Genomic DNA, 26,181 nt, shown 5'->3' with positions numbered 1-26,181 from the left:
ATGTCGGCTGCCTTGACGGCTTATCCAGAAAGGGGCCTGGGCCTCGTGGAAAGAGCATCGCCGCCTTGGTTCCGTCTTCGTTTCTGACCAGCCATCAATTCATCATCGTTGTGCTGCCGTCTTCATACTTGCAAGAACCAGTACTAGTACACGATACATCCGCACTCATAAAACCAGAATACCCTTCTACTAGGTACCTACCCAGCCGGTCAAGGGCGTACGCCAACTTCTTTTATGACTCTGTAAGTGCATATCCAGGCCTAGTTCCAGCCACTGAGCCCTTACCATTAGAAAACTACCATCCCAGCCGTAAACAGAAACCCGGTATAAAAAAAGTAAAACAAAAAAAAAAAAAAAAAAAAAAAAAAAAAAAAAGTTAAAACAAAAAAAAGAAGGAGAAAGAGCTTAGTTGCCTCTTAATTCTCTTTGGATGGCGTTGATCTCGTTTAAAAAGACCCTTGCGTTAGCGGCCGACATCTGCGTCATGATAAGCATACGTGACAAAGCATCAACAATCTGTAGGCAGAAAGAATATTCATCCTTACCCTCATGGTTATGCTCACGGGCTTTGCGTCTGGCCCTTCCAAGGCGGTGAACAAGATTCCGACCGACTTCAACGAAGCCTTCTCCTGGAATTCCATGGCCGGAAGGATTGCAGTATTTAAAATGACCCGGTGTGTCTGATCCTGCCGCAGGATAAGACGCGCAACCTTGGGGCCTCTTGATCCATTCTCGTCAGCTTCCAGGCCAGACGCGTCGAAGCTGCCAGGAATTACTGCGCCCGACTCGTCAAAATCAACAGACGTATGAGGGACATTAATTTTCAGCATGCCAGCACCTCGCTCTTTCCAGCCTGCTTGTTTGTCGAGGCTAAACATTTTTGCGCGGACCGAAACGACTGTAACCTCGCCAGTCTCACCATCATCGACCTCGACTGTCGGCATGAATTAGATTTTTTTTTTTTTTGTTTTTGTTTTTCGCGCAGTTGAGCGCGAGACGAGCCGCTGTTGCGAGACGGCACAGTTTGCTCACCTTTCTGAAGCTTTAGCTTTTTCCTGTCATCCATGTCCTTTTCGGGTGATACACCTCGACCTGTTTCGTCAGGTTGACTGACATTCTCTCCCTCATCATCGTCTCTGTCATCTTCCGAAGCATCACTCTCTGGTGCTCCAAATGGTCTCGTGGCCTTGTCGTTGTGCAGCGGCTTCGTGCCGCATGCGACCAAGGGCTTGGTCGAGGACAACACTGAGCCGGACCCGAAACTAGTGCCCCCCGAACCATTCGTATTCAAAAGGCCGGCAAAGGGTGAGAGACCCGGATTTACTGCAAAAGAAAGCCGGGGGGGGTGAGCGACAGATGCAGGCGCAGTTGTTTGACCCTTTGTCGGTTGAGTTCCGGAGCTTGGCGTAGGTTTGGCGGATGAGAATGACGACAGGGTTGGTTTGGCCGAAGCGAACCCACTTGCTTGAGGTGATGCCAACGCAGCAAAGCCAGATTGTGACGAAGCGAGTTTCCCGAAACCAGACGTGGCAAACGCGGCTGAGGTTTCGGGGGATGCTTGACTAGGAGCGCTATCCGGGTCTTTGGGCTCTGGGTGTACCGGAGGGTCTGCAGCGGACAGTTGGGGTCCCTGCATGAGAGCGAGGCAAGTTGTAAAAGTCAGTAAAAACAATCCTAGGCGTTTGGGCAAGTTGGGAACGGCAGTGGGCATCTTTTCCAACGAACCGAGGCGGCATCAGCGCACCCATCGCGGTGTCGCTTTTTTTCAGGCTCTAGTCTGGTAGTCCTATCCTTTCCAGAATCTGTCGAGGCAACACTCGTGGCATCGTTGTCCTTGGGATCTTGGTGGTCTTCGCCCAGCTGGTCATGGGCTCGCTTCTTCTTAGGCGAGCCATGCTCCTTCAGGTCGACATTTTTAACGAGTCCACCCTCTGTGGGCGTCTCAGCACAGTCTTCTCCCTTGGCCACTCCTTCCTCCACCTCTCCTCCTTGGTTCTGATCAGAGATTGATGACTGCTTCAACTCGCGTCTGGCGGCGCGGGTTTCGGCGTCTTCGGTAGTCTCGATGACGGTGGGTTCGTTCCTTGGACTGGCCGCAACTGCTTGAGCAGAGTCAGCCATGACCGCTAGCTTTTATTGGCCACTGGTAGTGCAGTTGCGAATCCCACGGCGGGGGCATATATCAGCACGACGATCTCGGTTTTTGCTTGATAGCAGCGTGGTTGTGGTGGGGAGAAAACTCAACCACAAGAGGGTAGCGAGTCTAGCAAGCAGAGAGTAGAGTAGAGGCCGCCGTGTCGTTTCTCCAAAAGTCAAGGAGATAAGAGGTATGGGGTGGGGGGCTCGTGTGCAGCGGACGTTGGATTTGGGAAAGCTTCAAATTGTGGCAAGGCTCGTCTTGGACAGATCAGTACATGTACTGTTGTCTGGTGCTTTGCTGAAAGGCAGTCCGTCAGATAGCTGTAGGAGCGCGGCTTATGGACACAAGGAGGATGAGGCCTGGGGTCTGTCTGGTCATGGCGCTGGGTCTAATTGGCATTTTCACGGAGCCGCTTCGACCAGCAGGCAACATTAGGGTAGGTACCTAAGGTAGGTAGTTAGGGGACTAACTGGCCGCTGTGGTACCAGACAGTAACTGGTGGCACGGTCAAGTGGTTCTGCTCAAAATTCGTGCTTGGAGTACCTGCCCCGCCTCCCGAGTCACCACTGACCGACCAGTGACAGTGGCGACCAGTGACCAGAGACCACTGTCGAATTTGCAATTTTGCACGGTGGGGTTTGATGCAGGTACTTTAGGTACCTAGGTAGTAGGAGGTACCAGACGTACCAGACCAGACCTCAGGTCTTTCTGTGTTTCGTCCTTTGAACGGAAGCAAATTGCGCGCACTTATGGAACTTATCGAAAGAGAGCCGCGATAGCAACAAAATACCGGAGCATTTGAGTACAAGCAAAGGATTACTCCGTACAAGAGATGAAGAAGTGGCCGCATGGAATGAAACGGCGGACGTTGTCTATGGTTGCGTTCTGAAAGTCACGGTCCCTTTTACCACCTCTCCACCTCGGTAGGTACCCAGTCACCTCTACCTGCCCGAGGTACCTAGATACCTACCTACCTAGGTAGGTAGGTAGTAGGAACCTACCCTGTTATAGGATAGAGAGTATAATGCTGGCTTTTGCAATACCTGCCGCGATAAAGTAAACTAGAGTAAACTAGGTAGAGTAAACTAGAGTAAATAAAAGCATTTCTAGTGGGCTTGTTAAGCAGGCAAGTCTTACATGAGCTTCACTGCGTCATAAAAATTCGTCAACAACCATGTTTACAGTGTACACTGAGAGACCTTGTTTGAAAGAAGACGCGGAAATCGTTCGCCGCCCCTGCCGAAGCCACTCTCTGTCTGTCTCCTCCCTCTTCCCTCTTCCCTTTGCCCGCCGTTATCAATCCGTCGCGTAGCCGCACAGCATGCCGCCTTTGACTGTTCCCGCTTCAGCTAATGAAGCACAGGCATCCAAGACCGACGTAGAAAATAAAAAGGGGATACACCGCAATGGCGACTCGGTTTTTGACAACCCCGCTGCCGCCCAGAATGCTGACCCCAGCAGCAAGAGACCAAGCCACCAAGACAACGTAGATGGGAATCCGGGGAATCCAGTGCAGCCGCAGTGCTGACAAAAGACTTGCAATGACGAGCGGAAACAAGGTGTAGCCGATAATGCAGACGCTTTGCGCGAAAGAACTGATCCAAAAAAACGTTAGGTCTTCACGTCTCGCAGGGGTGCAGACGTTGGGAAATGGACTGGGAGCTTACATGTTCCCACCCAGCAGCTTTATTTGTAGCGTCACCACTGCCTCGCCGAGCCAAATCATGGCGAACACGCCGCTGAAGACCGTGTCCCTCTGCTCGGCTCGAGCGGTGATGCTGAGCAGCAGACTCAGCAGCAGGCAGAATACGAGGGGTCCCCAAAGGTCCCAGTCACGAAGGCTAGGGCTCATGTTACTTTGCAAGAGCGCCTCGGCATTCATCATTCGGCTGGCCAGTCCCGTCAGTTCCTCCCGAGTACCGGTGATGCCAGCGCCGCGGATGTTTGAATAAGCACCCCGCAGGCCGCCTTCGGAGTCAAACATGGTGCCTCCGAGAAGATATCGAGGGTAGAGAACTTCTCGGAGCTTGGCCCAGACAGCCAGAAGATCACGACGCAGCGTGTCCCATACTGTTTCATCAATCGTGTTCTGTGGTGCTCTTCGGTCTTCGCCGGGAATTGACGAGGTAAGATAGCTCTCATTCAACGGCCGTGATGACGAACCGGATCCAATGTTTCCTGCAAGGGATGGGGCATAGGGCTGGTTTCCGAGAGGATCGTCAAGATCGTTAAGATCCGCTATCAGGTCCAAGTTAGCACATCACTGACAAGATAGCGTCAATGCTGTGTCGCGGACGACAGCTGAATATCAGCACGATTGTCGGCCGTTGACACCATCCACATACCGTTATCTGGGTCGATCAAATCGTCATCTTCCAGAGAAGCGCGGGTTCGGGCATGATTGCCCCTTGAGTTTGACACAGACATGGTACTGAAACTGCTGTTTCTTCGAAAAACAAGTCGGTCCGCCGGTCGTGCACTCTGCTTTCCTACGCCGTCGCTTTAAGAAGAAAAAAAGAAGATTGGTTGTCCCAGAGAGAACGAAAGGAAACGCTTCGGTGGTGACTGGAAGGAGTTATGCAAGGCGCAATGGTGTAGGACCCAGCTATCTCCAAAGGCAATCTGGCCGGCCAGCTAGCACGGACTTCCGTTATGTACTTCTCTGTTACAAGCTTCGTCACCCCAAGTTGCGCGACGCCCTTGCTGAGTCCTCCAATCAGCACATGCCAAAAGCATCTCCACACAGTCTGGCATTACCAGGTACCTAAGGTACCTAAGGTAGGTACCTAGGTAGGTAGGTACCCACTTGCAAAATGAACTTCCCAGCTTACAGCTTACAGCAACAGCTGGAACTTGCCCTCCACAATTATACGGTATCAGGATATCCTGTCGCACGTTGCATCAAGACAAGCACACGCAGGTTGAGTGAGACTGGATATCGCGATCGTATTCGACGCCCATCACATCTACCAGACACTCATTTCACTGTAAACTTTGTCACCTGTGCCGTGCCGCCCACCTTCTTGCTCCTTGTTTGCCCCTCTGTATCGACAAAGGGCTGATTGCATGGTCGAAAAGAGTCCCAAGGTTCTTGTTCCCTGCTACGTTTGGGACTTTGCAGAAATGTGAATGGAAACAAAGGACAAAAGACAGAGACCAGGAAAAGAAAGACAACAAAAACAACGTAAACAAACAATAAATTGTCTGTTGCTTCAACCAAGCCGTAAACGTGACAGATAGAGCAACGGAACGGAACGGAGCCGGAGCAGCCTCGGGCATCAAGGCTTTCAGTCTCATGGCGGCATTGGACGGTGCACTATTTGAGTTGCCAAGGTTGCGGGTTTCTTTTGGGTTTGAGGTATTTCATGGTATTTCACTTGGTCAAAAGTTCCCTTCTCTCCCTGCCCGCTAACGACGAACCATGTGCTGGGTTCGGGGAAAACCAGAATGACACCCGGTTTCTAGGTCACGATGACAATGTAGCAGGTGCGGTCTAGACGTGATCTTTGTTCCGATTCCGAGCGCTTCCGCTTCGCAAACATCTGACAAGCACTCCTGACGTCCTGCCGTCATGCTAGAGTTTTTCGACGTCAAATTCTGTCCCTATCAACCATTGGACCGTGATCCGGTGTTCGCGGCCGTCAGCAAGAAACACGTGAGAGCTCTTCCGCAGCTCGGCTGGGAGGGACCCTTGAGCTAATGGTTCCAAAGATTGTTGTTTGCAAGCTGTCCCAAAACAGTGGTGAATCAAACCCTTGCGAAGTCATAAACATCATACGCGATGAAGATGTCAGCATTCGCCCTTGGCAAATTAACTGAGCAACCCTCTCCGCCCACGTTCTGCAACTGACACCCCCATCAAATATAGGACGAAGCAACCGGTTGTTGCTGCACCTGGACAAAAGATCCTGTTTCCGGCACCCCGTACATTTGCGTTGGGGGTGTTGATGCAAAGGTCAAGATTTATGACGTCTCAGACGGAAGACTGGTCGAGGTACGAATCATCTCCCCCCCCCCCCCCCCCTCCCTTTTTCCTCCGCCCTTTGCACGATTGGCAACCTTGAACTGATTCTTTTCGTAATTAGTGCTTCGTCGGACACGGAGGAGTAAGCTTCCCATCATCTGCCTGCCCTGGTTTGATTGCCTGCGTTTCCTCTGCTGACTACCACCGGAGGACGTCAATGATCTAGCTACATCACCTGTGAACTCGTCCATTATTGCTTCGGCTTCGGACGACACCAGTGTCCGCCTATGGAGTCTCGATCCTATCCATAAGGAACAGCCCTGCCTCTGTATTCTCGCGGGTGAAGGTCATTCCTGGAATCTACTATCCGTCGTACGTTTGAGTCACGCCCACCTCGAATCTGGGCCGGCAAGTTTTTGACTCTCTTTGCAAGGCCTTCCATGATTCTGGTCGATACATTCTTTCCGCCGGACATGACCAAATAATCAACCTGGTACGTTCCTTCAGCGACCTCTCTTTTCACTCGTCGTTGACTTGACCATCAGTGGACTGTCCCAGACTTGCCCACAGACGCCATTACAACCCCTCTTCAGGTTCATTATCCTCATTTTTCCACGTCCGCGGTCCACAGTGGAATAGTTGACTGGTAACTTGCCTCACCTACATCCAGCGTTCCCGCTGCCTCAAGTACCTAAACTGAAGCTTCTGCGGCAGCATCGCTTTCTATGGAGATTGCATACTCTCCCGAGCCTGTCATGACAATGTTATTGTGCTCTGGAGGATTGAAGGATTCTCTTCAGATGGGCCGATGCCACCACAGAGTGCAGCACCGACGCCACAAAACGTGGGCCCGACAAGCTACGAGGACCCAGGCCGCTTTACCAGGTCTGCATTCGTGCCCGTCACGTCACCGCAATGCCCCTCGCAATACACGAGGTTGTTGGAGTTCCATACACCCAACTGCGGGCCACAGTTCTTTATGAGGTTCAAGCTTCTTCATGTGCCCGACCTGAATCCGGTATTGGCCTTTTGTAATGCTGCGGGGAATATATTTTTCTGGGATCTTCGCCGCCTCACGGTTTACCGGGATGTGATGGCAGCTCGGCTTGATCCCCACCGTTATAGGTCAAAGCCTGTTCAGCATCCTAGTTGGCTGAAGCCAGTCATCCCACGCCAGAGGGTAGATGCGGCTGGCAGGGTCAAAGGCGTGGGAAGTGACAGAGAATCACCAGCATCCGGTCAAACCTGCGCTCCAGAAACAGGAGAGTTTTCTGCAGAAACCCTGGAGTCGTGGGCGTCGAGGTATAGTATGGAAGATCCACACGAACCGCTTCGGGCTCACCGGACAGAGTCGTCATCGGCGAACTTCGTAGGGAGACAGGCGGCGTGGAGTCCGGGGGGGGAATGGTGCGTCGTGGTCGGAAGCTCAAACACGACTTTGGTCCTGCAGCGCTGGGCCCACAAGATGCCTTCTCGGACGCTTTCAAGCCGACAAGCATCGAGATCTCAATCCAGCTAGGGAGCAGCGGAACTAATGGTTCGATCATGGGCCTCGGATGGGCAGCGTGGCATGCAACTGCTGTTCCTGAAACGCCGGGTTTGCATTTGTAATGTAGCCTGCAAAATGAAGCACTGGCGACGCGATATTTCCTCCGCTGCTCAAGACTCTGTGCATCAGCCTCCGCGCAGTCTCTTGTTCGCATTGCCGCGTTGCTTTTGCGGCTTCGTGCTCGTGCTGATGGCTGCCGTCTTGTAGGGAGAGTACAAGGTCTCCGATGAATAATGACACCGCCGCGCGCAGGTTGAGGAAGTGATGGTTCTTGGAGTAAGGCAAATCCTTGATCAGAATGTCCATCTTGTTCGCGATGGCCTCCATTGTTCTCAATGCTCGTGAGCGAATGTGTTCCTTCTTGGTGCGTACGCCTTTCGGCTCGGCAGGATCATGCGCTTCCCCCGTCGCAACAGGCTGCCTGAAATCAGGGTCTCTGTCCGGGCGGCATGTCCCAGCGCCCATCACAGGCCCTCGTCGCCAGCTCTTCAGATCCTCGTCCAGGGTCGCCATGGCAGAGGAGTACTCCGCGTGACAGTTGTAGACCTCGCAGCCGAGCAGCAGGAGCTGAAAGTCCAGAGCCGAGACGTTGCTCGGGAACCTATGGTCGTACGGATGCTCCTGCATCAGCGTCTCCAGGTACGCCCTCAACCCGTCCATGTTGGCAGGAGAGCCCCATCGCGCCGGCGCGGTTTCGCAGGTGCTGCCGCCTGCTTGGCCGGCTCCCGGGCCCCGCGCCCTCTCTTCCCCCCCTCTCATGATGATCTCGGCCCCTATTGCCCACAGGCCGTGCTGGCGGATATCGATTGGCCGGGCGCGGGGCCGGAGCCGCAGCACCGCGCCAAACAGCCTTGCCGAGCGCTCGACCATGCCCCGGTCGAGAAGCTGATGGATGGATCTCAGCAACACATCCAGCGTCTTGCCGTCGCGAGACGCCGCAGCCCCGCGCCGCGGCGAGGCAGCGCCTTTGCGGGGAGCCGCGTCGGGGAGGGCGTCGGCCTCGTCGTCCGACCCGGCTGTCGTCGAGTCGTCTCCGCCGATGCGCCGATGCGGAAAGTGCCTGATGGCGCGGGAGGGGTCACGCTCGGCGTCGCCTAGCCCGGCGACAGAGAGCTGCCTCTGCTCGCTGCTCGAGCGGCTGAACGGATTGATGATTCCGTTCGGGGAGGGAGGCTGCGAGAGGAAACGGGGGCGAGATTCGTGAGAGCCCGACTGCCGTCGTTTGCGTTTGGCCATTTCTTTGTTTTGCATCTTGTGTTGATGGGCCGAGAGGGAGTGTGGCATGCGACGGATGATGAGCGGTCGGGCGGTCGGTTGAGGTGAAGGTTCGGAGTGGGGCCTTGACCTGCATGATGTCACGGGACAGCCGCAAGCCCGCATGCATGCATGCATGTTTGCTTGCTCCGATGCAAAACTTGCCCCGATACAGAGCAGAGCTGCCCCGATATGAGGTGCAACGTGCCATCCATCTTGCACCAACTACTCCGAACCGCGCAGTGCAACTTGCCTGGGTATTTTTTTGCATTTACAGGGCTTTTCATTACACGTAGCTGCGAATTGAAAGCAAGGCCTATTCTACTGCCCCCTGATCTGCAACTCTTCGCCCCATCCAGTCTTTGCAAAATCAACATTGGCCCTTTCTAAAATGTGTTCAGTAATGCCCGTCCTGGGGACCTGGTTTCTCATCTTGAGCTATGCAGCGTCACCTATATACTGCTGGAAGCAGGAAAACTTCGCCAGTGGCTCCTACCAAGCCCACAGCCCGCAGCCCAGACCTTATGGAAGTCACATGGACTTTCTGTCAAAGTACTCCCACTGGCCGTCCACCGGCTGTTCCTCGAGATCCTCCCAGCTGGAGTGCAAGGTCAGTTTACGCCGCATCCCGACGGTAGGCCACGCCTGAGCGGGCGGGGAGGAGCGACTCACATTCGAGCTTTCTCCATGGTATCGATGATGCGAAGCTCGCCCTCAGCCACCTCGATGACTTCCTCGATCAATCCCGCTCCGATCGCTTGCTCGAGTTCATGCACCCTGTGCATTGGTCAGCCCCACGCGCCAACTCTCAAACAAGGCACTCTCGTTCGTGACGATAGACTGGAGGAAAAAAAAAAAAAGGAAAAAGAAAAAAAAAACTCGTACTGATCAGCGGTCAATTGGGGCTCGTCTTCCCATTCGATTTTCTCGTGATGCTCCAGCGGATTCCGTTCAGCCCACATGGCCTGGTCGCTCCTCTCGGCGGCCGTCCGGATGCCCTCCAGTTCAGCGCCCTCGTCGGCCTCCCCGTCCCACTCTTCGTAGCGAACATCCCCCGCCTCGTGCCTGGCGCCCACGACAAAGACTCGGTTGCCTAGTTTGACCGTCTTCGCCTCGCTGCCGTCGACTCGGCCGCTCGTCACTCGAAACTGCTCGGGGTTTTTCCTGACCAGCTCCTGCGCTTTCGTCACCCACTCGTCGTAGCCTGGGGGGGTCAATTTCTCGACGAGTCCCATGCGGTGTTTCGTGACAGCTTCCACGGATTGGCGGTAGAGCGATTTCTCGGGTATCGATTGCAGCTTGTTCAGCGTGCTCGTGTAGAGGTAGAGAAGAGTCGATCGAGGGGTGGAATGAGTCCATAGTCCTGTCAAGCCGGTGGGAGTGCCTGGCTCCAGGTAGCGAGCAAGCCTAGGGAAAGTAATCCGCATACTGGATCGTTTCAGTGCCTCTGTCGCGCAGTTGGATGATGGTGAATGGCAAGGGAAACGGCAGGACAACCGCGCAACCCTACAGTGTACAGAGAACTCCGTAACCGTTGGAAGTGGGGACCGATCGACTTTTTCACGTGATAAACCATGTGACCAGCTCATCACCCAATTGCGGCCCATCACCTTAGCCAATGTCAATAAACAAGATTTCAGAATGAACAGGATTGAAGGGCAAAGGAGGTCTCTCGCAAATTGTGGACGCGAGCGTCTCAAGGGCACACGTTCCTGGAAAAAAAGGCAAAAACCTAGCCCATATCTAATAACACTGGCCCTGCCGACTACCGCAAAAATGATTTCGGTTCACTCGGCTCAGACAGTATCCATATGATACTGAACATTGAGCGACATGGGTGAGAGAGCCATGTTTCACTAAACAAGTCAAGCCGACGAGCAAGTCAAGGCCGGTGAGAAACAAAAAGAGCAAACAAGCAAGCCCAAGCATTGGTGTCGGCCACGTTAAGACTCCCGCCTATTGCTCAGCAGCTTGCACGTGTCAAAACTGCCAAAGCAACCCTTGTCTTCCTATTCAATAAAACAATCACCATGTAAGGATGTGCTGTAGCTTCCTATGAAGATTCCTCTCTGATCTTGCGGTAGCTCGCCTGGGAAATTGGGTGAGTTACAAATATTTGTCAACCAGTGAAATGACGTGATAGTAGTTCACAACCTACCTCCTGTTCAGTCTGCAAACCATCGACAATGGGAGCCAATTCGCTGAGGGCTTCGTAAGCCTTCTTGTGGTAGTCCATCTGGGCGGCAATCAGCTCGGAGAGATTGCGCAGTGGCTCCGGAGAGTCGAGAACCTAGGTAAACCACATGTAAGGCTAACGTGCCCGATGCAAACTACGCCGTAGAGACTCACGTTCTTCATGACCCCCACGGCTTCCTCGGTCTGGGTGACAAACTCATCCTCCGCTTTCTCGATTTCCTCTTGCGCTTCCGGGCTGAGCTCCTGTTCCTCTTGTTGCTGATCGCCACGAGCGCTGTTTCCACCCATCTTGAACGTGGTTCTTTTCGCGTGAGCTTTGGCGGCATCCAGTGAGAGTCTAGACCGTTCGACATTCTTCCTCGCGCGAGTGGCGAAGTTCAGGTTGGTGTTGAGGGTGGTGTTCCAGCCCGCAAGAAAGCTACTCTGGATTTGAGAGTCCTGCGCAAGACGGGCTTCACCGACTCTTTCCATTGCGATGGCATACTTCTCCAGGGCCGTGGCCAGGGGATCCTCACCTGCGCCAGTGTGGTTCTGATGCAGCAACTGGCTGCTTGCCAGACTGGCGCGAGCAATGGCGTGACTGAATGTTTTGGGCTGCGGCTTGGCACTGGGGGGGGCAACAAGGGCAGCTTGTGCTTCGGCAGTGGTGGTTGCAGATGAGAGCAGAGAAACCTTTTCAGTGACGGTGCGTCCGAGATCCTGGAACGTCTCCTTGATATTGGGCGGATAGTCGTAGGCTTCGTTTGAGTATTGCGAGCTTTCAAAAAAAAGGCGGCATTTAGCTTGATGCTGTTTCGGGGCAATTTCTGCCAAGACTTCCAAGGACAGGACAACTCACGTAACAGAAACCATCTTCTGATGGGCCTGCTTCAGCGCATCCACCTTTTTCTCGAGGTCGATGTAATCAGGAGGAAGCTGGGTCTGGCACAAAATGAGCCCGTCAGCACGCAGAAGTCCGCATCAGGGGCGGCTTTGAATAGGTACCTTATCCTCGACCTGACCGAACTGCTCCTTTGTGAACTGCAAAGTCCGCGAAGCGAAAGGTGTGAGTTGCGCGCCCAGGCCACTGTACCGCCGAGTTATTGTCAGTGTTGTGTTGGAAGGCCTAGGTGGCGCATCGCGCATGGCAGCTCAGGACACTCACGACAGGCCTTTCCCAAGCATCTTGATGTTATCCATCCTCGATGATTGCAACAAGCTTCAGGCTGAAGATGGAAAAAGAAGCAACAGGATGTTTCGGGTTCGATCGAGCAGGAATGATGGGTGCAACGTGCAACGTGCAATGTGCAATGTGCAATGTGCAATGGGGGGTTCGGTTTACTGCACAGCAAACAGGTTGACGTAAGCTTTTTGACAGCAGGCAGGCAGGCAGCAGACAGACCAGACAGACCACACAGCAGACAGAGTTGACAGCCCGTTCCCCGTACAAGACAAGGGCGCAAGGAATGACGGAAACATCCATTTTACTGCGGCAACGGACTCCAACTACGGAGTACAGCCAAAGGGCCCCACATTAGCATGGTCCCGCGGGTTCCAGTCATGACTAAGCAAATGGCATTCCCTCTCTCGCCAAGCAAGCTCCATAGGGATGGTTGCCCATCACTTCACGACATCACAAGAGCCCTCACCCTGCAACATTAGTTGCCGTGTTGACCGTCACTATTTCAGAGGCTGTCCATTCCAATAATGGCCCAAGGGTAAGTAATTCTTCTGCTGCGATCCCCTTGCGCTCCCTGACGCGTTTGTCAAACTGTGGTCTAACCTCGTTCTCCAGGTACGACGTATTCATCGGCCTTGCCATTATTGTGGCGCTCTGCGTCGCATCTTGGTTCTTTGCTCCCAAGGGTGAAAATCAGGTGTTCGTTCTTGCTCTCTTTTCTTCCCGTTTTTTATCTTTTTTTCTTTTTTTGTCTTTTTTTTTTTTTTTTTGGTTTTTACCGCTTGTCATCAAATCACATTTAAAAAGGTCGTCCTGATCAGCTTACTGACATGGCTGCTCTGCCTAGGCTCTGGCGATCTTGCTTGATTCTGTCCATAGTTAGTTGCTATCTCATGTGGGCAATAACTTTCCTCGCGCAATTACATCCGCTCATCCGACCGAAACGAAGCGACTTGCGAGAAGACTATTTGGACCATTGAGTCGGCAGCCGCCATGTCTTGGAATTTGATTGGGCGTTGCGCGTAGATGAACTGGGGGATTCGCTGATTGTGTTGCGAGTGCATTGTGCCTGGGCGTGGAGCAGCGCTTCATGCGGCTGAGGGACCCCGATACAGCCTTGTCTGCCGGGAAGCGAGCTGATCAAGTTTCTCTTGGGGCCGTTCCGGCTTGGGAATCCGCTTAGCATCCAATGGATGGCTCAGGTCACATGCTTGTCGCTGCATCATCCACTCGTCTTTTGGTCGTGGAGAGAGCAGACCAAACCGGGCAAATATCATGGGTGCCGTTTCGGACTGAAGCCCGGCAAGTGGTCAGAATGCCGACTTGCCATAGATCTCTTACTTCTCAATAGCATCAAAAAACCCGTACCTTGTAGACTGTACAAGCGTAACCCTACTTTGGGAATGATTTGATGCATTTCATTCATCCCACGGCTAATCGACCAGCCCAGTCTCTCGCCAAAACCACCAAAGCCCAAAGAGCCTTGCCGTCTGCAGTGACGCTGCTTTCGCCGCTGGAATCTACATCGCCGAGACCAGCAGCAACCAGCACGAGGCGTCCCATGGCCCATCGAGATGCTGCACCAGCTATCGCCAGAATACAAGCCGTGGCGTATTTGCAGTCGAGGAGGATCCGAAGGGCTTCGACGTTGTTTGCAACAACGGCCCACCCCAATGACCGAGCGGCAGCGGGCACATCGTACGTCCAGATAACCATGAGGATAGGAAAGAGCTTCGTGGAGGAAGAGACGAGGAGCGCTGTCGAGACGGAGTTTGGGCGCGCATGCCGCGGCATGATGCCGAGGGCATTGAGGGGCGACAGGGGCGAGCAGGTGAGAAACCTTATGCTCAGGTGGAACGCAAGAGTCGACAGAGCGCAGAGCATCAGGAAGAAGAGGTACTGGATCACGATGGACCTCTGGGCCAAACCACCCAAGTTGCTTCCGCCGGGAGGGGAAGTAATGCCCGTCTGCTGCTCGATGCGCGCCCACGTCAGGTAGACATCGAACAACAGCAAGAGAACACCGAGGCGGATGATGGACGGCTGGTTGGAGAAGACGCTGCTCCGTTAGCAATATTCCTCGTCGACCCAAACCATTCCTCTTCGATGCATGTGGCCGAGAAAAGAGAAAAAACGCACATCAAATCGATCACCGTCCCGCATCAGGGAGTTATGCAGCAGGTGCCTATAGACCTGCTTTGGGAAGAGTTGGTCCCCATCCTCGATCAGCAATCTTGATCCCGCAGCGGTCCTGGGCTCGAGTCGCAATCGAGGAAAAGGCTACCAGCGTGCAGTCCGTACCTGCGGCTTGATCAGAACCAGGTCGATGAAGAGCACAACAAAGTCATGCTCCACATACTTGTCGCAGAACCGGCCGCAGTTGCGGCATACCGTGAGCCGGATGTTGTGTCCGCTGGATTTGTCACCTGCCCCAGAGTACTGGGTCCAGAGCGTCTTGACAGGATGTCGGCATTCGATGCAAATCGGCATCTGTTCTGTGATATCTTTTTTCTTTGTTTTTTCTTATTTTTGTTTTGTTTTTGGCGTCGGAAATGCTCAGGTTATGCTTGGGTTCGGTGTAATAAGTTTGGCCCAATTGGCTTAGGTAATTGGCTCAGCATGCTGCCTTTGTGCATGCCTGCGCTGATTCGCTAATCACATGTCAACCCGTCAACGTGCATTGTCATTTGTTGCACACGGCCACAGGTACCAGACACATACCTTAAATACCTCCAACCTCCTCCTACCCCTTGATTGTAAGTTCGACATGCCGCACTAGCCACAGCGTCAGGTTCAAGTTGCTGAGGTATTTTAATAAAACAAGCATGCAATGCTCTGACCTAATGATCATGGTACAAGACCTGACTACGACTTGTCCCCAACAGAGGAAGAGTACCATGTGTACCAGCCAAGTGGTTGTAAGTATATTCCCGTCATCATTTGCTCTTGATAATTCTCGTCGGATTGTGAGGAGTTGGCCTGCCTTCATCACTGGCAACGGGAGGACAACACATCTTTCTTACCATCAATCTCTTGCCCAGTCAATTCACCATCCGGAACCGCTTCCTCGAAATCATCGACGAAGCTTTCAGACATGATTCGTAGATGCTGCGGAGCGGAAAATCCGCCGCTGAAACTTTAATAGAAACACACTTGTTCTCCCGCTGCTACTTCAGCAAACTTAACTTTGCGCTTCGGCACTGGGCAGCAAGGTGGTCACCACGACATTCACATTATGCGGCGTCGACGGAATCAGTCCTGGCCATCAACGCTCGGCAGATGATCGTCAGGTACACGCCTATGGTCAAGCCACTCTGCAATCTTCTCCGCCCCAGGTTTTTGTCAATCTATGACATGTTTCTTATCCGCCCATGACGGCTCCACGCTTCGACATACTGATTCGTAGTCCTGGAGCGTTGTGCTCCGCTCTTTCGCATCCATTGTCGTCCAAAACATGGCCCAGTTTGACGCGGATAGTTGGCAGGTCCCTGCTGAGCGTTCAAAGTACCACTTGTTGACGGGGTTGTCCTTGCGGCTTCTCCAGCAGACGCCGTCCGGGAAGCAATCCTGCACCATTGCGTTGAAAACGATGTCCGCCACCCCACTGCATCCCTGGCGCGTTTTCAAGACTGCAAACTTGTCCAGGTACGGGACGAACCGACGCTGAGCACAGGCATCTTGCTCGCTGACACCCACGGGCAACTCCCAGGTCAAGATGGCAGCGCCTTCGTACTCGCCCGCGATAATGACCCCGGCCAGATTATCATTCACCCGTTTCAGGTAGTGCTGCGCATCGAGCTTGCGGTTAAACGAGTCTTCTATGAGGTAGAGTAAACGAGCAAGGTCGAAGCAGTCATCGGTGAGTCGAAGACGCGTTGCGGTGGGCTTGGAAAAACGCCATGGTTCGACTCGCGGATCGGGATAGATGGTTACCGGCATGCCTCTCTTGACCAGCGTGGCCGAACCGGAGTTTACCCTTTGAGACGATCCGTCTTCTTCGTCTTGGATTCTCTTGAGCGGCAGCGACGGGGAGAAGGCAGGACGGTTGGTGAGCAGGTTGTGCAGGAGCGGGTTCCTTTGCCTCCTGGTGGTGACCATGCTGTCAAAGCCCAGCAGCGGACGACGGTGAGCGGTTGGTGGCGTGCTCGAGCTGGTGCAAGCCGCAGCAAAAGGCGTGGTGATGAGTGCCGATGAGGTAGGAGGGAGGAGGGTTAGGGTGTCCTTGACGAGGCTGAGGTTTGCTGCATGGTTGTCATTTGGGGCGTTGGGACGACCCGTCCCAGCTGTTTCTGGGCATGTCGATGCCCCAGCCTTCAAGTTTTGGAGAAGCATGTCGTATTCTTGCTCAAGATTGATTAGTCGGTGGGGAACATGGGGCCGTCGTGTCATGGGAATTCCGCCAAGAGGATCGAGGATGATGATTCTCTCGACTGACGCCAGTCTCGCCGACGGGTGGGTTGTGGGGGCAGAGGCCGGATCGTCGGTGCCGCTGCTAGCTTCGGATGGAAAGCCTGCCAGGTATCGAGTCAATGCAAGCGTTGTTGCGTTTGCGTCAGCTGGTGCGCGGCAAGAGATGTCGTCGGGACGAGCGAGCGATGGCATCACCACAATCACGCTCCGCCGCAAAGCCCTTTCCAAAACGCCGCGGTCGTCTACGAGGATAGTGTCGGCGACGACCCCGGGCGGCGTCGAAGCGGGCGTCTTGCGTTTCCGCCTCGAAAACACGTGCCCTGCCATTTTGGATCCGGGACCGGCGAACGAGTCGATCGCCTCGCAAAGCCGCAGGGCCTGGTCCTCGAGAAGCCGACAGTCGGCTCCCGCGCCGCCGTCCACAACCACCAGAGCGGTGAGACCGAGGACGCGTAGTTGCGACAAGGTCTTGGCGATTCCGTGCAGCACGTCGGAGGAGAGCTCCTGGGGCAGGCGTAACGTCACCACGGCAGCGTCGGTGGGATCCGTCGTCTTTGTCGTCGTCGTCGTCGTCGTCGTCGTCGTCGTCATCGTCGGACGCCCGTTGGTGAGTGATGCGACGGGACTGCCCGCGGCCGGCTCATGCGATGGCGCAGAGGGGCATGGTGTTTTCCCATGTGTGTATTTCTGCAGATAGCCCTTTGCATCTCGCCTGGTGGCTGCAGACTCAAGGACGGAGATGATCATGTCCTAGTCACCCAGCAAGCGTGAGCGGGTTTGATGCTGCCGTGGCTTGAGACAGACAATTCGCCATGACTCACCCTGTCCAACGCCTGCTTCTTGGCCCGAGAGGCAGAGGGAGTAGACATGCGGCGAACCGTATCCACCGGCCCGAAAGCCGGCTTGCTGTTGTTTGGAGGACTCCTGACGAGGCAAGTAAGGCCTTTTCGGCTCCGGCGGCTGGACGGCCATGAGAAGCAGGTCGGCAAGTTGAGCTTCATGGCTGAAGATATCCTATGGCCGCAGCTCGGCGCCGTGTATCCAAGACAACTCCTCGTCATGGCAGCCAAAAAAAAAAAAAAAAAAAAAAAAAAAAGTCCGTCCAACATGGGGATGAAGAGAGAGACACACACAGAGAGAGAGAGAGAGAGAAAGAGAGAGAGAAAGAAAGAGAGAGAGAGAGAGAGAGAGAAAGCAAGATGTCGGTGAGGTTGCTGATGCCGCCGATGCCGCCGATGTAATAGTCAGCCGGGCTTTTGCGAGAGCTTTTGGCAGCTTCAGAGCCGCACCATTTCCAAAATGGACCGAGTTTTGATCCCCCGTCTTCGCCTGGCACGCGTCGATGGCAGAACGTCTGATCTGATCTGATCTGGTCGGGTCCGGTCTGGTCCGAGTGACTAACTTTTTAAATCGTCAATGCACCAGACATGTGCCCCCCAGTCCACCGTTGACAGCAACCTGGCCTGCGGCTTGCGCAGCATTGATATGGTTGATTGATTGAGTCATTGTACAGGCACGGGTTGATAGGGTGCCGCTCTTTGGGTGCAGAAAGTCGACCCGGCCACCATCAGCAGCGTGTTTGTGGGCCTCGGCCTGGCTGGGTGGTGGGTAGGCTGGCCGGGAGGTGCCAGAGCCCTAGGTACCTTAGGCTGGCACCTTAGGTACCTACCTCAGTAGGGCCGTGATCCAGCAGGTACATGCACACATGTAGTCCGGTACGAGCAAACCCAGACAGAAGACGAACCCCGCAGCGTACATTCATGCGCAATGTACTCCGTTACTCTGTACATTCATCCCATTCCGCCTCCTCCAGGATTCCCGGTGTCTTGCGGCACGAGTACCTAACGCAGCTCAGGTTTTATAGGCTTGTAACTTGCATATGCATGCCGCAGGATATAGGCTGAGATTTACCTCTGTTTATTACTTTTAAACTAAAAAGTCAATAACCAACTCATCAACTCATCATATGCTGGAGAGGTTTATTAGTCCATCGTGTATTCTACTGTATTCTACTAGCAACGACAATACTCCCTCCATCGTGATGTCCACCTGAGATTCGCAAGAGGCCATCACGCATGTGTATATAGCAAAAAAAAAAAAAAAAAAAAAACGTCATAGTTCACCTCGATATTCGTAAGAGGCCAGCTCCATATGTGATCCGGTGCATCAACAAAGGCACAAAAGTCCAAGGCGCGAAGCATCTTGTTGCATTGACCCATCCGTAGACTCCCAAATCTAAACAATCACAAGCAAGATATATATATATATACACACACAGAGAGAGTGAGAGAGAGAGAGAGAGAGATAGAGAGAGAGAGAGCTGGAGCCTAAACTCAAGTCACCAAGAAAGTACCCCGCAAGCAGAAACCTAATAAGAACAAGCAACGGGGAAAAAAAAAAAAAAAAAAGCAGCCGCTTCGCAAATGGTGGGTTCATGAACACCAAGCAATGGCATTGGCCATTCAGTTGTCCTTCCGAGGCATCTCTCCCAATGTCAGAGCTTAGGTGGGCTCTGACCTCTCAGGTTTGCACCATCTTCGTGTTGGCTGGCGGTGTGTAGGGCTGTCGATGCTGCCAGGCTTGCCGTGGCATCCCATGCTATCCTCTCCTCTTCGCTAGCTGCGTCCGTTAGCTCTATCAGGTCGGTTACTTCTTCATCTGAAGCGGCAGCGGCGCTGTTGGGCTTCATTCGCCCTCCGAGCAGAGGCGTGCCAGGCCTCCTCGCCAAGGCGCCACGCAGCCATTGCTCCACAGCTGCTGCTGCCCTGTCCAGCCCGCTGCCTTGCCGAGATGCTGAACCGGCATCCCTGCCCTCTTCGAACGGACTCTCGACAATGTTGGTGGAGCCCTGTGTGATTCCAAAGCGCGCGGTTTCGGAGCCCATGACCGACATGGAAGGCAGTCCTTCGACGCTGAGTCCCGGTAGATGTTTTTTCGTCCAGTTGTTGAAGTAATCTTGATCGGGACCGGGACTTGTACTGCTCTTACCCATCGAGCCAACACCGCCAGGCCGGCGCATCCATTGAGGTCGCCTACCTGCCGGCTCGCTGGCTACGCGACTCCGCGACGACGTGGGCGAACCGGGAGCCAAGGCGTGGCTGCCGAATGAGCTGTGTCGGCACGGGAGTGACCCTTCCATGGAGCCAGGAGGGGCCGTGGACAGGTCCAGGCTCTGTCTCGGTGTTGACCTGGTCGATCCCGTCCTGATGCTCTTTTTTCGCCGAGCGGGAAAGTATCCCAGGCTTTGCCGGGCCATACGAGCAATCTGTATCGGTCTGCTGAGCGAATCAATCTGCACCCAACGCACGTGCGTCCAGGGCTTGTCGCTTTCACCACCCTGCTGCTGCGGACCAGAGCCAGGAGCATCAGCCGGCGGGGCCGAGTTCAGGCCAAAGAAGTCGCTTCTCGGAGCGTCTCCTCTGCCAGACCATGGATCCTCGGTCGCTGCTGGAGTTGGAGCTAAAAGATCTGTGCAGTCCTGCTGCGCTGACGGAGCGTTGCAGGGTCGTCCTCGGATTTCACAGGCGTCGGTGGGTACAATCAACCACTTCCGCGTCTGCACCGTGTCTCTGGACCAGAGGCCGTTGGATTTTCGAAAGACATCCTCACGACACCTGTATCGAAGGATTATGCCGGCATATGTATCATCGGGCTGAACATCGTGGATATACACCAGCTGTTCCTCATGTTGCGGATCGCTGGGCACAATCTCGTCAGAACTTCGACGCTTGTATCGCGCGGTGCCAGCCAGGCCCCCGTTCCCTCTCTCTTGGCTCTCTAGAAGACTGGCCGTCTTGGCGGCCTTCAAACCCGCCTCCCTTTGTGCCAGTGATGCAGAAGCGGCGGCGGCAGCAGCAGCAGCAGCAGCGGAACGATTAGCAGACGGTCTGATCGGCGGAGCTGGGCCCCAAGTGTCTGGACGGGAGTTAGCCCGGCTGCCCGGATTCTTGGTTGAGCTTCGCGGCGTCTTTGGATGATTTCCGCCGCCAAATATCAGATTCGAGGTGAAGGACTGTATCGAAGACCAACTCTGTGTCCACGAATCTTCGAGGAACTGGACGAGCTCCGTACCGCCTGCTGCATTGTTTGCGGCGTGCCTTGCCCTCGAGCTTTCCCACTCTTCCGCCTCGGACCGTGTTTCGCAATTGCTCACGGGGCTTCGGGAGGCATGATAGTGGCCCGCACCAACTCCCACCGTGCTGGCCGTTCCGGAGGGTCCATCAGCTGCATCACCGGATGCGCAGAGGTGGCGGTTCCGTTGGCGAGGGGCGCTCGGAACCGCTTGGTGAGAGCTGGCCGAGAGGGCAGACGACGGATGATGAGCTGCGTTCTTTGCCGGATTGCCCCGGTTGGTCATGATGACCGCGAACTCGGCGACAGCAGCTCGCGGGTTCGGTTAGTGCAGCTTCGCATCAGTGCTTTAGTTTAGCGTGGGGGGGGGCAGGCAAGCGTTCGACCGAGAACTGCCGAGCATAGCAGCCGAATGATCCCGAGACCAAGTCCAAAGAGTGGATGTCTGGTGTTATGGGGACGGGGATTCCTTCTGGCTAGCAGCGATGCTTCCAGGCGTTCATTGCTTGCAGTTGAGAGCAGCTAACATTGAATGTCTTTGTGGTGGAGGCTGGGGAGTACGGGGGAGACAACTAAGGTCAATTTGTCAGAGGAGGTTCTGGTATGTAGGAGGGACCAGGCATGAAGTTCCCTACTAGGCAGGGAGGGGGACAGATGGCGTGAAGCGCCCAGCCAAGTGCCGTTGCCCTGTGGGGCCCCCCCCCAGGTCAGTACGGCTGGTTGTTGCATGGGATACCCTGTTACCTGTTACGGAGGCAGCAAGTACCCAGTACTTGTTCTTACTAATCGACCGACACTGTATCACATCAATCTATCAAATCTTGTACCCACGCAGGTAGGAGACCTCGGGATCTGTTTGACGAATTACGAATATGGGCCCATGGCGATAGTCAGCGCAGAACTGCGAGTGCCTGTCCTTGCTACATAGAAGAAAGACGAGAGCAGAAAGGAATAAAGTCCATCTTCAGACAGGGATTCACATCTTCATTCACGCGCTGGTGCGGAGTATACCCGACCGTACTCTCCTTATTACTATCGCACAATTCCTCACAGGCAGATGCTCTACACAGTCAGTCAGACCAACAGCTACCTTAGGTACCTAGGTACCTAGCTGGCTATCCCATGCCCCCCCCCCCCCCACACACACAACCGGCCCTGGCTCTGTCAACCTTTGAAAACGTTTCGCACGGCAAATCCGAGGAAACGTGACCAGACATGGAGCTATCAACTACAACTACGAGAGCTTTATCCACATTCTGAGACCCAATGCGTGCTTGACTCTGGCCGTGAATATCATCATGCGCGTAGGCTACTAGGCTAGCGAGGTGGGCAAAGCTGACGATGGCTTGTGGTGCTTGTGGTGCTAGCCTTTCATTTCTTTCAGGTTTGCTGCTTATTCTGCATCCTCCTCGTTCGGCGCTCATATGCATGGGACAACACGCTCACAACTGGCCGCAAAGAACCAAAGAGTTTGCAGCATGTTGTACTCCAGCTACTTCGAGACGGACTTTCGGTATTCGATGGCTCGTGGCTGACACAACCATGCACTCCAGATTGAGGCGCTAGTTTAGGGACACATCGACGTTTAGATTGCTCGCATCGCCATTGATGCCAAAAAACTGGAACCTGATTGAATGCATCAGCATGTGAAAACGGGGTTTGGCATAAAACCGGAAAAAAAGAAAAAGAGGCAGAGAGAGAGAGAGAGAGAGAGAGAGACAACAGTCAAAACGTACCAGTCTTCGACATTTAGAGTCGTTGGCGCAGGCTGCCCTTGAGCTGAGCTGGTGCTCCAGCTATCCGGGCTTTGTCCGTCATGTCCGCCTCCATCAAAGTTTGCCTGCCACATGCTGGACGGCGCGTGGAAGTTATGAAGAGAAACACCGCCGTTTGCTTGGCCCCTAGGTTGGTACTGGCTGCCAGATGGTCCTTGTGCCATGCTGTTGGGTGTAATCTGAGCCATCAAGTTGTGGCCCAAGTCTTGGTGTGTCTGCGTGGGGGACAGGTTGGGAAAGGCAGGCATGCTGGAGCTCTCGGGAAACAGCTGATCAGGCTGGAAGTTTTCCCACAGCGACTGTGACAGATTTGGCGAGTTCCTCGTCACCAGATACAATTCCGGCGGGGTCGCCGGTACGGAGAAGGAAGGGTTGAAAGGCGTTGCTGGCCGTGTTTGAGGGCGTGAGTTGGTTCCTCCCATAAAGGTATCAGCTGCGTTTGGCCGACTGTTGGGTGATGCGACGGTGGGCGGTTGCATTGTCGGTGCATGTTCGTTCTTGACGGCGCTTGGTGTCTGCGGCCGCGAGCGCTCGTAGGATTCCTGCGGAGTTGGGGCGTTGGCTGTAAAGTCGATGGCCATGTCGTCATATTTCCGCTTCGTCGCGTCTTGCACTTTGCTGTGCTGCTCCAGTTTGGACAGACTCTGCTGCATTTTGCGATGTCGTTTGCCGCCAGCCTTTTGAAGCCGCTCCTCCAACATCTTGTTGCCTATAATCGACTCGAAGAGGGTGTAAACCATCTTGCCCACCAGCCACACCCTCGAGACTTCCTTCATGGCTTGCATGCAGGTACGCAACCTGTCTTGTGTGACTTGCTGAATGGACGGCACCGGTGACCTCATCTGGTATACATGCATAATAAGGGCTGAAAAAAGGCTGTAAACAATAAACGCTGGGCAATAACGAAGTTCCTTGTGGGCGGCGAGGTTTTCGACTATCGATGTGATCATGGCGGCTGCTTGAAACGCAATGTTCCGCGATGGGTAGGGCGAGTCGTCGGGAAAGCTTCTTGATCCGCTTGGAGGCATGTGTGCCCGATGCAGGAGACAGAGGGCAGTGTAGTAGTTTGAGTGCAGGAGCGCCGACCAAAAGTGATGGCGAGGCATCTCCCAGTACACTATCTTGGGGCAGTTTTGAAGCCAGTCAGCCAACGCCATGTCGCTATGCGTCAAGTCGATGGCATTTCTTTGGCGACCCTTGGATGCTACCGAGTACTGTTGGGATAGCACCAACCCCATGATTTCGCACAGCTTGACGTACTGCAAGAAGAACTGAACGTGAACGGGGTCGGGCGGGAATTCGCTGGGTCGATCCGACTCGTCTTCGACAAAGTCGTCCTCCGTCAGCATCTCCACGTCGGAATCGTCGAGGTTGATATGAACTGGACGGCCCAACGCGACGGCGACCGACCTGTCGCGAGTAAATAGCGTCCACCATATTCTCTTCCACAATCGCTTGTCCGACTTGCTGAGTTGGGACTGCTCGACGCTGCGATGCATTCCAGAACCCTGCGCGACTATGGTGGCAACACGGCTCCAGTAGAAGACGTTTTTGGTGACGTCTTCCGGTCCCTCCCAGTACCACCCCATCAACAGCAGCGACTGGACAATGGTGACTCGGTCATCTTCGTAATTCGCGTCGTAGAGAGCTTTGGCGCGCTTGTAGAAGGTCAACGCTGCGGGTGTTGTTGAGCCGTTTGCATCCATCAACTGGGCATTGGTGCAAACTCTGGAGCCAGCCAGGAGCACTGCCTGGAGAAGGAGCAGGGAAGGTGGGTTCTTGGGGTCTCGGTATTGGCCCATGAAGCGCGAACGATTGATGACGGGCACGATAGGGTGGACCCATTTAAAGTACGCCTCGATGAGCTCGTCGCAGAGTGATCGCGGTGGAAGCAGAAACGCTCCCCTCTGATGCAGGATTTCAATCTCGACATTGTCAAACTCGGTGAGCCTAGCGCGTGACCCTCGCACGTTTTCTGGCAGGGGATAGTGAACAACATCGGAAGAACCTTGCCGGTCGTGCACTAGCAGGGTGAGGTTGGACGACTCGCCCAGGTAGGCCACTCTTCCGGCATCGGTGATGGGGGCGCGAGTGAATTTGGGCTTCATAACAAGGTTGAGGTATGTGCTGTTGTTAACCTCTTCTTGTCGGACTTGGGCTTCGGTCATGGAAGAGGAGGGAGTTCCGTCGGAAGTATGCGATACGGTTGGTGGTCGTGGATACGAGCCGACGCTGGTCGGTGTTTGAAGGAGTCGGTCATCTGTGCCTTCGCGGTCACTAAGAAAGGGTGAAGGGACATGGCATGTCAGCTTTGAATGGCCTTTTTTTTTTTCTTTTTTTTTTCTCTTCGTTTTGACGTTCGAGTTTGGGAGAGACAAGAAGGAGAAGGAGAACAAGTAAGGAAAAAAAAAAAAAGCAGAGACAAGAGTACCTGTCAGAATCTTTGGCAGCCTGGCCGCAGGCATTCTGTGTCTTCTTCCTTTTGGGGGTTGGGATGCGGCATTCAATCTGGAAGGCCACGCAATTTGTGCATGGGACGCCTAGACTGGCGGCGTCACATCGAACCTGAGCGGCCAAGAAGAGTCAGCACTTTGGTTTGGGCCACGTGGAATAAAGAAGATGCGGAAAACGCAAGAGGCAACTCATTACCTTTCGAGCATGGCAAGTCTGATCGGACGTGAATGGACGCGGGTCGGTAACGGTTGGTTAGCTTAGCACGAAGGCAATTGAAGTCACCACGAAAATCAGCGGAGCGTGCTTTGGGGGGGAAGGGGTGTCACAGGGAGGCGTCATCTTTTGCCTCGGCTCATGGACCAACAAGACAGACACAGGGGCCACCAGGGCACCAGGGCACAAGGCACAAGGCACAAGGCACAAGGCACAAGGCACAAGGCACAAGGCACAAGGCACAAGGCACGGGGCACGGGGCAGAAGGACACGCGGGGTGGACAAGAAGGCGACGCAGTACGCACAGCCCACGGCACCAAACACAAGACGTACCTCGCATGCTCGTGACGCTCGTTGCCTGCATGGAATAGCGACAATGTTATCCGTTAGCGTTGACTGCAGTCTGGCGCGTCATGGGGCATGCATGATTCGCCGGGGCACGAATCGCCCGTACTAACCGTCTGAAGCTCACTTGCCCGGCGGCGTGGGCGGCGGCGTGAGCGGCGGCGTGAGCAGCGTCGGCGGCGTGAGCAGCGTCGGCGGCGTGAGCAGCGTGAGCGGCGGCGCCATTAGGGGCGGGTGGTGACGACTTGGTTGGGGAATTGGAATGCTGGGCCGCCTGGGAAGGTTGCTGCCCACCTTCACCCCAAGACATTTCGACGTCCATGTCCTTGGTCAAACGCCGTTCGCAGCTGGGCCGTGGGTATCCCGGCAGTTGGCGGACGTCTCTGGGCAGTCGACAGAGTGTGACAACTTGCGAGGCGGACGATGACCAGGCAAGGAGGGGGGGAGCATGCAAAGCATGCAAAGAGGCGCGGCGAAGGCAGAGGCGGGGAGGCAGAGAGAGGCAGAGAGGCAGAGAGGCAGAGAGGCAGAGAGGCAGAGAGGCAGAGAGGCAGAGAGGCAGAGAGGCAGAGAGGCAGAGAGGCAGACGCAGACGCAGACGGAATGAAAGAAGTGGGCAAACAATGCGGTGCTGGCGCTCCTGTCCTAGAA

At 54.5% G+C, this 26,181-nt stretch overlaps 11 protein-coding genes across 11 annotated transcripts; 2 read left to right on the top strand and 9 right to left on the bottom strand.

Moving 5' to 3' along the window:
- Positions 1 to 405: 405 nt before the first annotated feature.
- On the bottom strand, positions 406 to 2,121 carry UV8b_00968 (uncharacterized protein; the record flags this gene model as incomplete). The annotated part of the gene is made up of 4 exons (XM_043138466.1): positions 406 to 477; positions 546 to 934; positions 1,033 to 1,630; positions 1,726 to 2,121. 4 exons carry the CDS (start codon positions 2,119 to 2,121, stop codon positions 406 to 408), a joined length of 1,455 nt encoding a protein of 484 aa, XP_042994400.1.
- Positions 2,122 to 3,485: 1,364 nt separating this feature from the next.
- Positions 3,486 to 4,567, bottom strand: UV8b_00967 (uncharacterized protein; the record flags this gene model as incomplete). Its single annotated transcript, XM_043138465.1, has 3 exons — positions 3,486 to 3,735; positions 3,808 to 4,378; positions 4,486 to 4,567. The coding sequence occupies 3 exons, from the start codon at positions 4,565 to 4,567 to the stop codon at positions 3,486 to 3,488; spliced, it is 903 nt and encodes a 300-aa protein (XP_042994399.1).
- Positions 4,568 to 5,435: 868 nt separating this feature from the next.
- UV8b_00966 (uncharacterized protein) lies at positions 5,436 to 7,623 on the top strand (the record flags this gene model as incomplete). The annotated part of the gene is made up of 10 exons (XM_043138464.1): positions 5,436 to 5,498; positions 5,587 to 5,626; positions 5,719 to 5,795; positions 5,852 to 5,929; positions 6,009 to 6,134; positions 6,226 to 6,246; positions 6,315 to 6,476; positions 6,538 to 6,597; positions 6,650 to 6,750; positions 6,819 to 7,623. The coding sequence occupies 10 exons, from the start codon at positions 5,436 to 5,438 to the stop codon at positions 7,621 to 7,623; spliced, it is 1,533 nt and encodes a 510-aa protein (XP_042994398.1).
- A 24-nt stretch (positions 7,624 to 7,647) lies between these two features.
- Positions 7,648 to 8,889, bottom strand: UV8b_00965 (uncharacterized protein; the record flags this gene model as incomplete). Its single annotated transcript, XM_043138463.1, has 1 exon — positions 7,648 to 8,889. One exon carries the CDS (start codon positions 8,887 to 8,889, stop codon positions 7,648 to 7,650), a length of 1,242 nt encoding a protein of 413 aa, XP_042994397.1.
- A 549-nt stretch (positions 8,890 to 9,438) lies between these two features.
- Positions 9,439 to 10,334, bottom strand: UV8b_00964 (uncharacterized protein; the record flags this gene model as incomplete). Its single annotated transcript, XM_043138462.1, has 3 exons — positions 9,439 to 9,505; positions 9,580 to 9,684; positions 9,793 to 10,334. 3 exons carry the CDS (start codon positions 10,332 to 10,334, stop codon positions 9,439 to 9,441), a joined length of 714 nt encoding a protein of 237 aa, XP_042994396.1.
- Positions 10,335 to 10,960: 626 nt separating this feature from the next.
- Positions 10,961 to 12,282, bottom strand: UV8b_00963 (uncharacterized protein; the record flags this gene model as incomplete). The annotated part of the gene is made up of 6 exons (XM_043138461.1): positions 10,961 to 10,996; positions 11,066 to 11,197; positions 11,257 to 11,860; positions 11,942 to 12,024; positions 12,088 to 12,169; positions 12,248 to 12,282. The coding sequence occupies 6 exons, from the start codon at positions 12,280 to 12,282 to the stop codon at positions 10,961 to 10,963; spliced, it is 972 nt and encodes a 323-aa protein (XP_042994395.1).
- A 507-nt stretch (positions 12,283 to 12,789) lies between these two features.
- UV8b_00962 (uncharacterized protein) lies at positions 12,790 to 13,242 on the top strand (the record flags this gene model as incomplete). The annotated part of the gene is made up of 3 exons (XM_043138460.1): positions 12,790 to 12,800; positions 12,878 to 12,961; positions 13,110 to 13,242. The coding sequence occupies 3 exons, from the start codon at positions 12,790 to 12,792 to the stop codon at positions 13,240 to 13,242; spliced, it is 228 nt and encodes a 75-aa protein (XP_042994394.1).
- Positions 13,243 to 13,684: 442 nt separating this feature from the next.
- On the bottom strand, positions 13,685 to 14,752 carry UV8b_00961 (uncharacterized protein; the record flags this gene model as incomplete). The annotated part of the gene is made up of 3 exons (XM_043138459.1): positions 13,685 to 14,305; positions 14,402 to 14,455; positions 14,564 to 14,752. 3 exons carry the CDS (start codon positions 14,750 to 14,752, stop codon positions 13,685 to 13,687), a joined length of 864 nt encoding a protein of 287 aa, XP_042994393.1.
- An 852-nt stretch (positions 14,753 to 15,604) lies between these two features.
- On the bottom strand, positions 15,605 to 17,673 carry UV8b_00960 (uncharacterized protein; the record flags this gene model as incomplete). The annotated part of the gene is made up of 2 exons (XM_043138458.1): positions 15,605 to 17,422; positions 17,494 to 17,673. 2 exons carry the CDS (start codon positions 17,671 to 17,673, stop codon positions 15,605 to 15,607), a joined length of 1,998 nt encoding a protein of 665 aa, XP_042994392.1.
- Positions 17,674 to 19,166: 1,493 nt separating this feature from the next.
- Positions 19,167 to 21,029, bottom strand: UV8b_00959 (uncharacterized protein; the record flags this gene model as incomplete). The annotated part of the gene is made up of 1 exon (XM_043138457.1): positions 19,167 to 21,029. The coding sequence occupies one exon, from the start codon at positions 21,027 to 21,029 to the stop codon at positions 19,167 to 19,169; it is 1,863 nt and encodes a 620-aa protein (XP_042994391.1).
- A 1,276-nt stretch (positions 21,030 to 22,305) lies between these two features.
- Positions 22,306 to 25,840, bottom strand: UV8b_00958 (uncharacterized protein; the record flags this gene model as incomplete). The annotated part of the gene is made up of 6 exons (XM_043138456.1): positions 22,306 to 22,369; positions 22,480 to 24,795; positions 24,950 to 25,083; positions 25,168 to 25,185; positions 25,519 to 25,543; positions 25,644 to 25,840. 6 exons carry the CDS (start codon positions 25,838 to 25,840, stop codon positions 22,306 to 22,308), a joined length of 2,754 nt encoding a protein of 917 aa, XP_042994390.1.
- Positions 25,841 to 26,181: the final 341 nt, after the last annotated feature.

The sequence above is a fragment of the Ustilaginoidea virens genome, chromosome 1 (assembly GCF_000687475.1).
Source record: "Ustilaginoidea virens chromosome 1, complete sequence".
Taxonomy (NCBI): domain Eukaryota; kingdom Fungi; phylum Ascomycota; class Sordariomycetes; order Hypocreales; family Clavicipitaceae; genus Ustilaginoidea; species Ustilaginoidea virens.
This window is presented reverse-complemented; position numbering and strand designations above follow the sequence as displayed.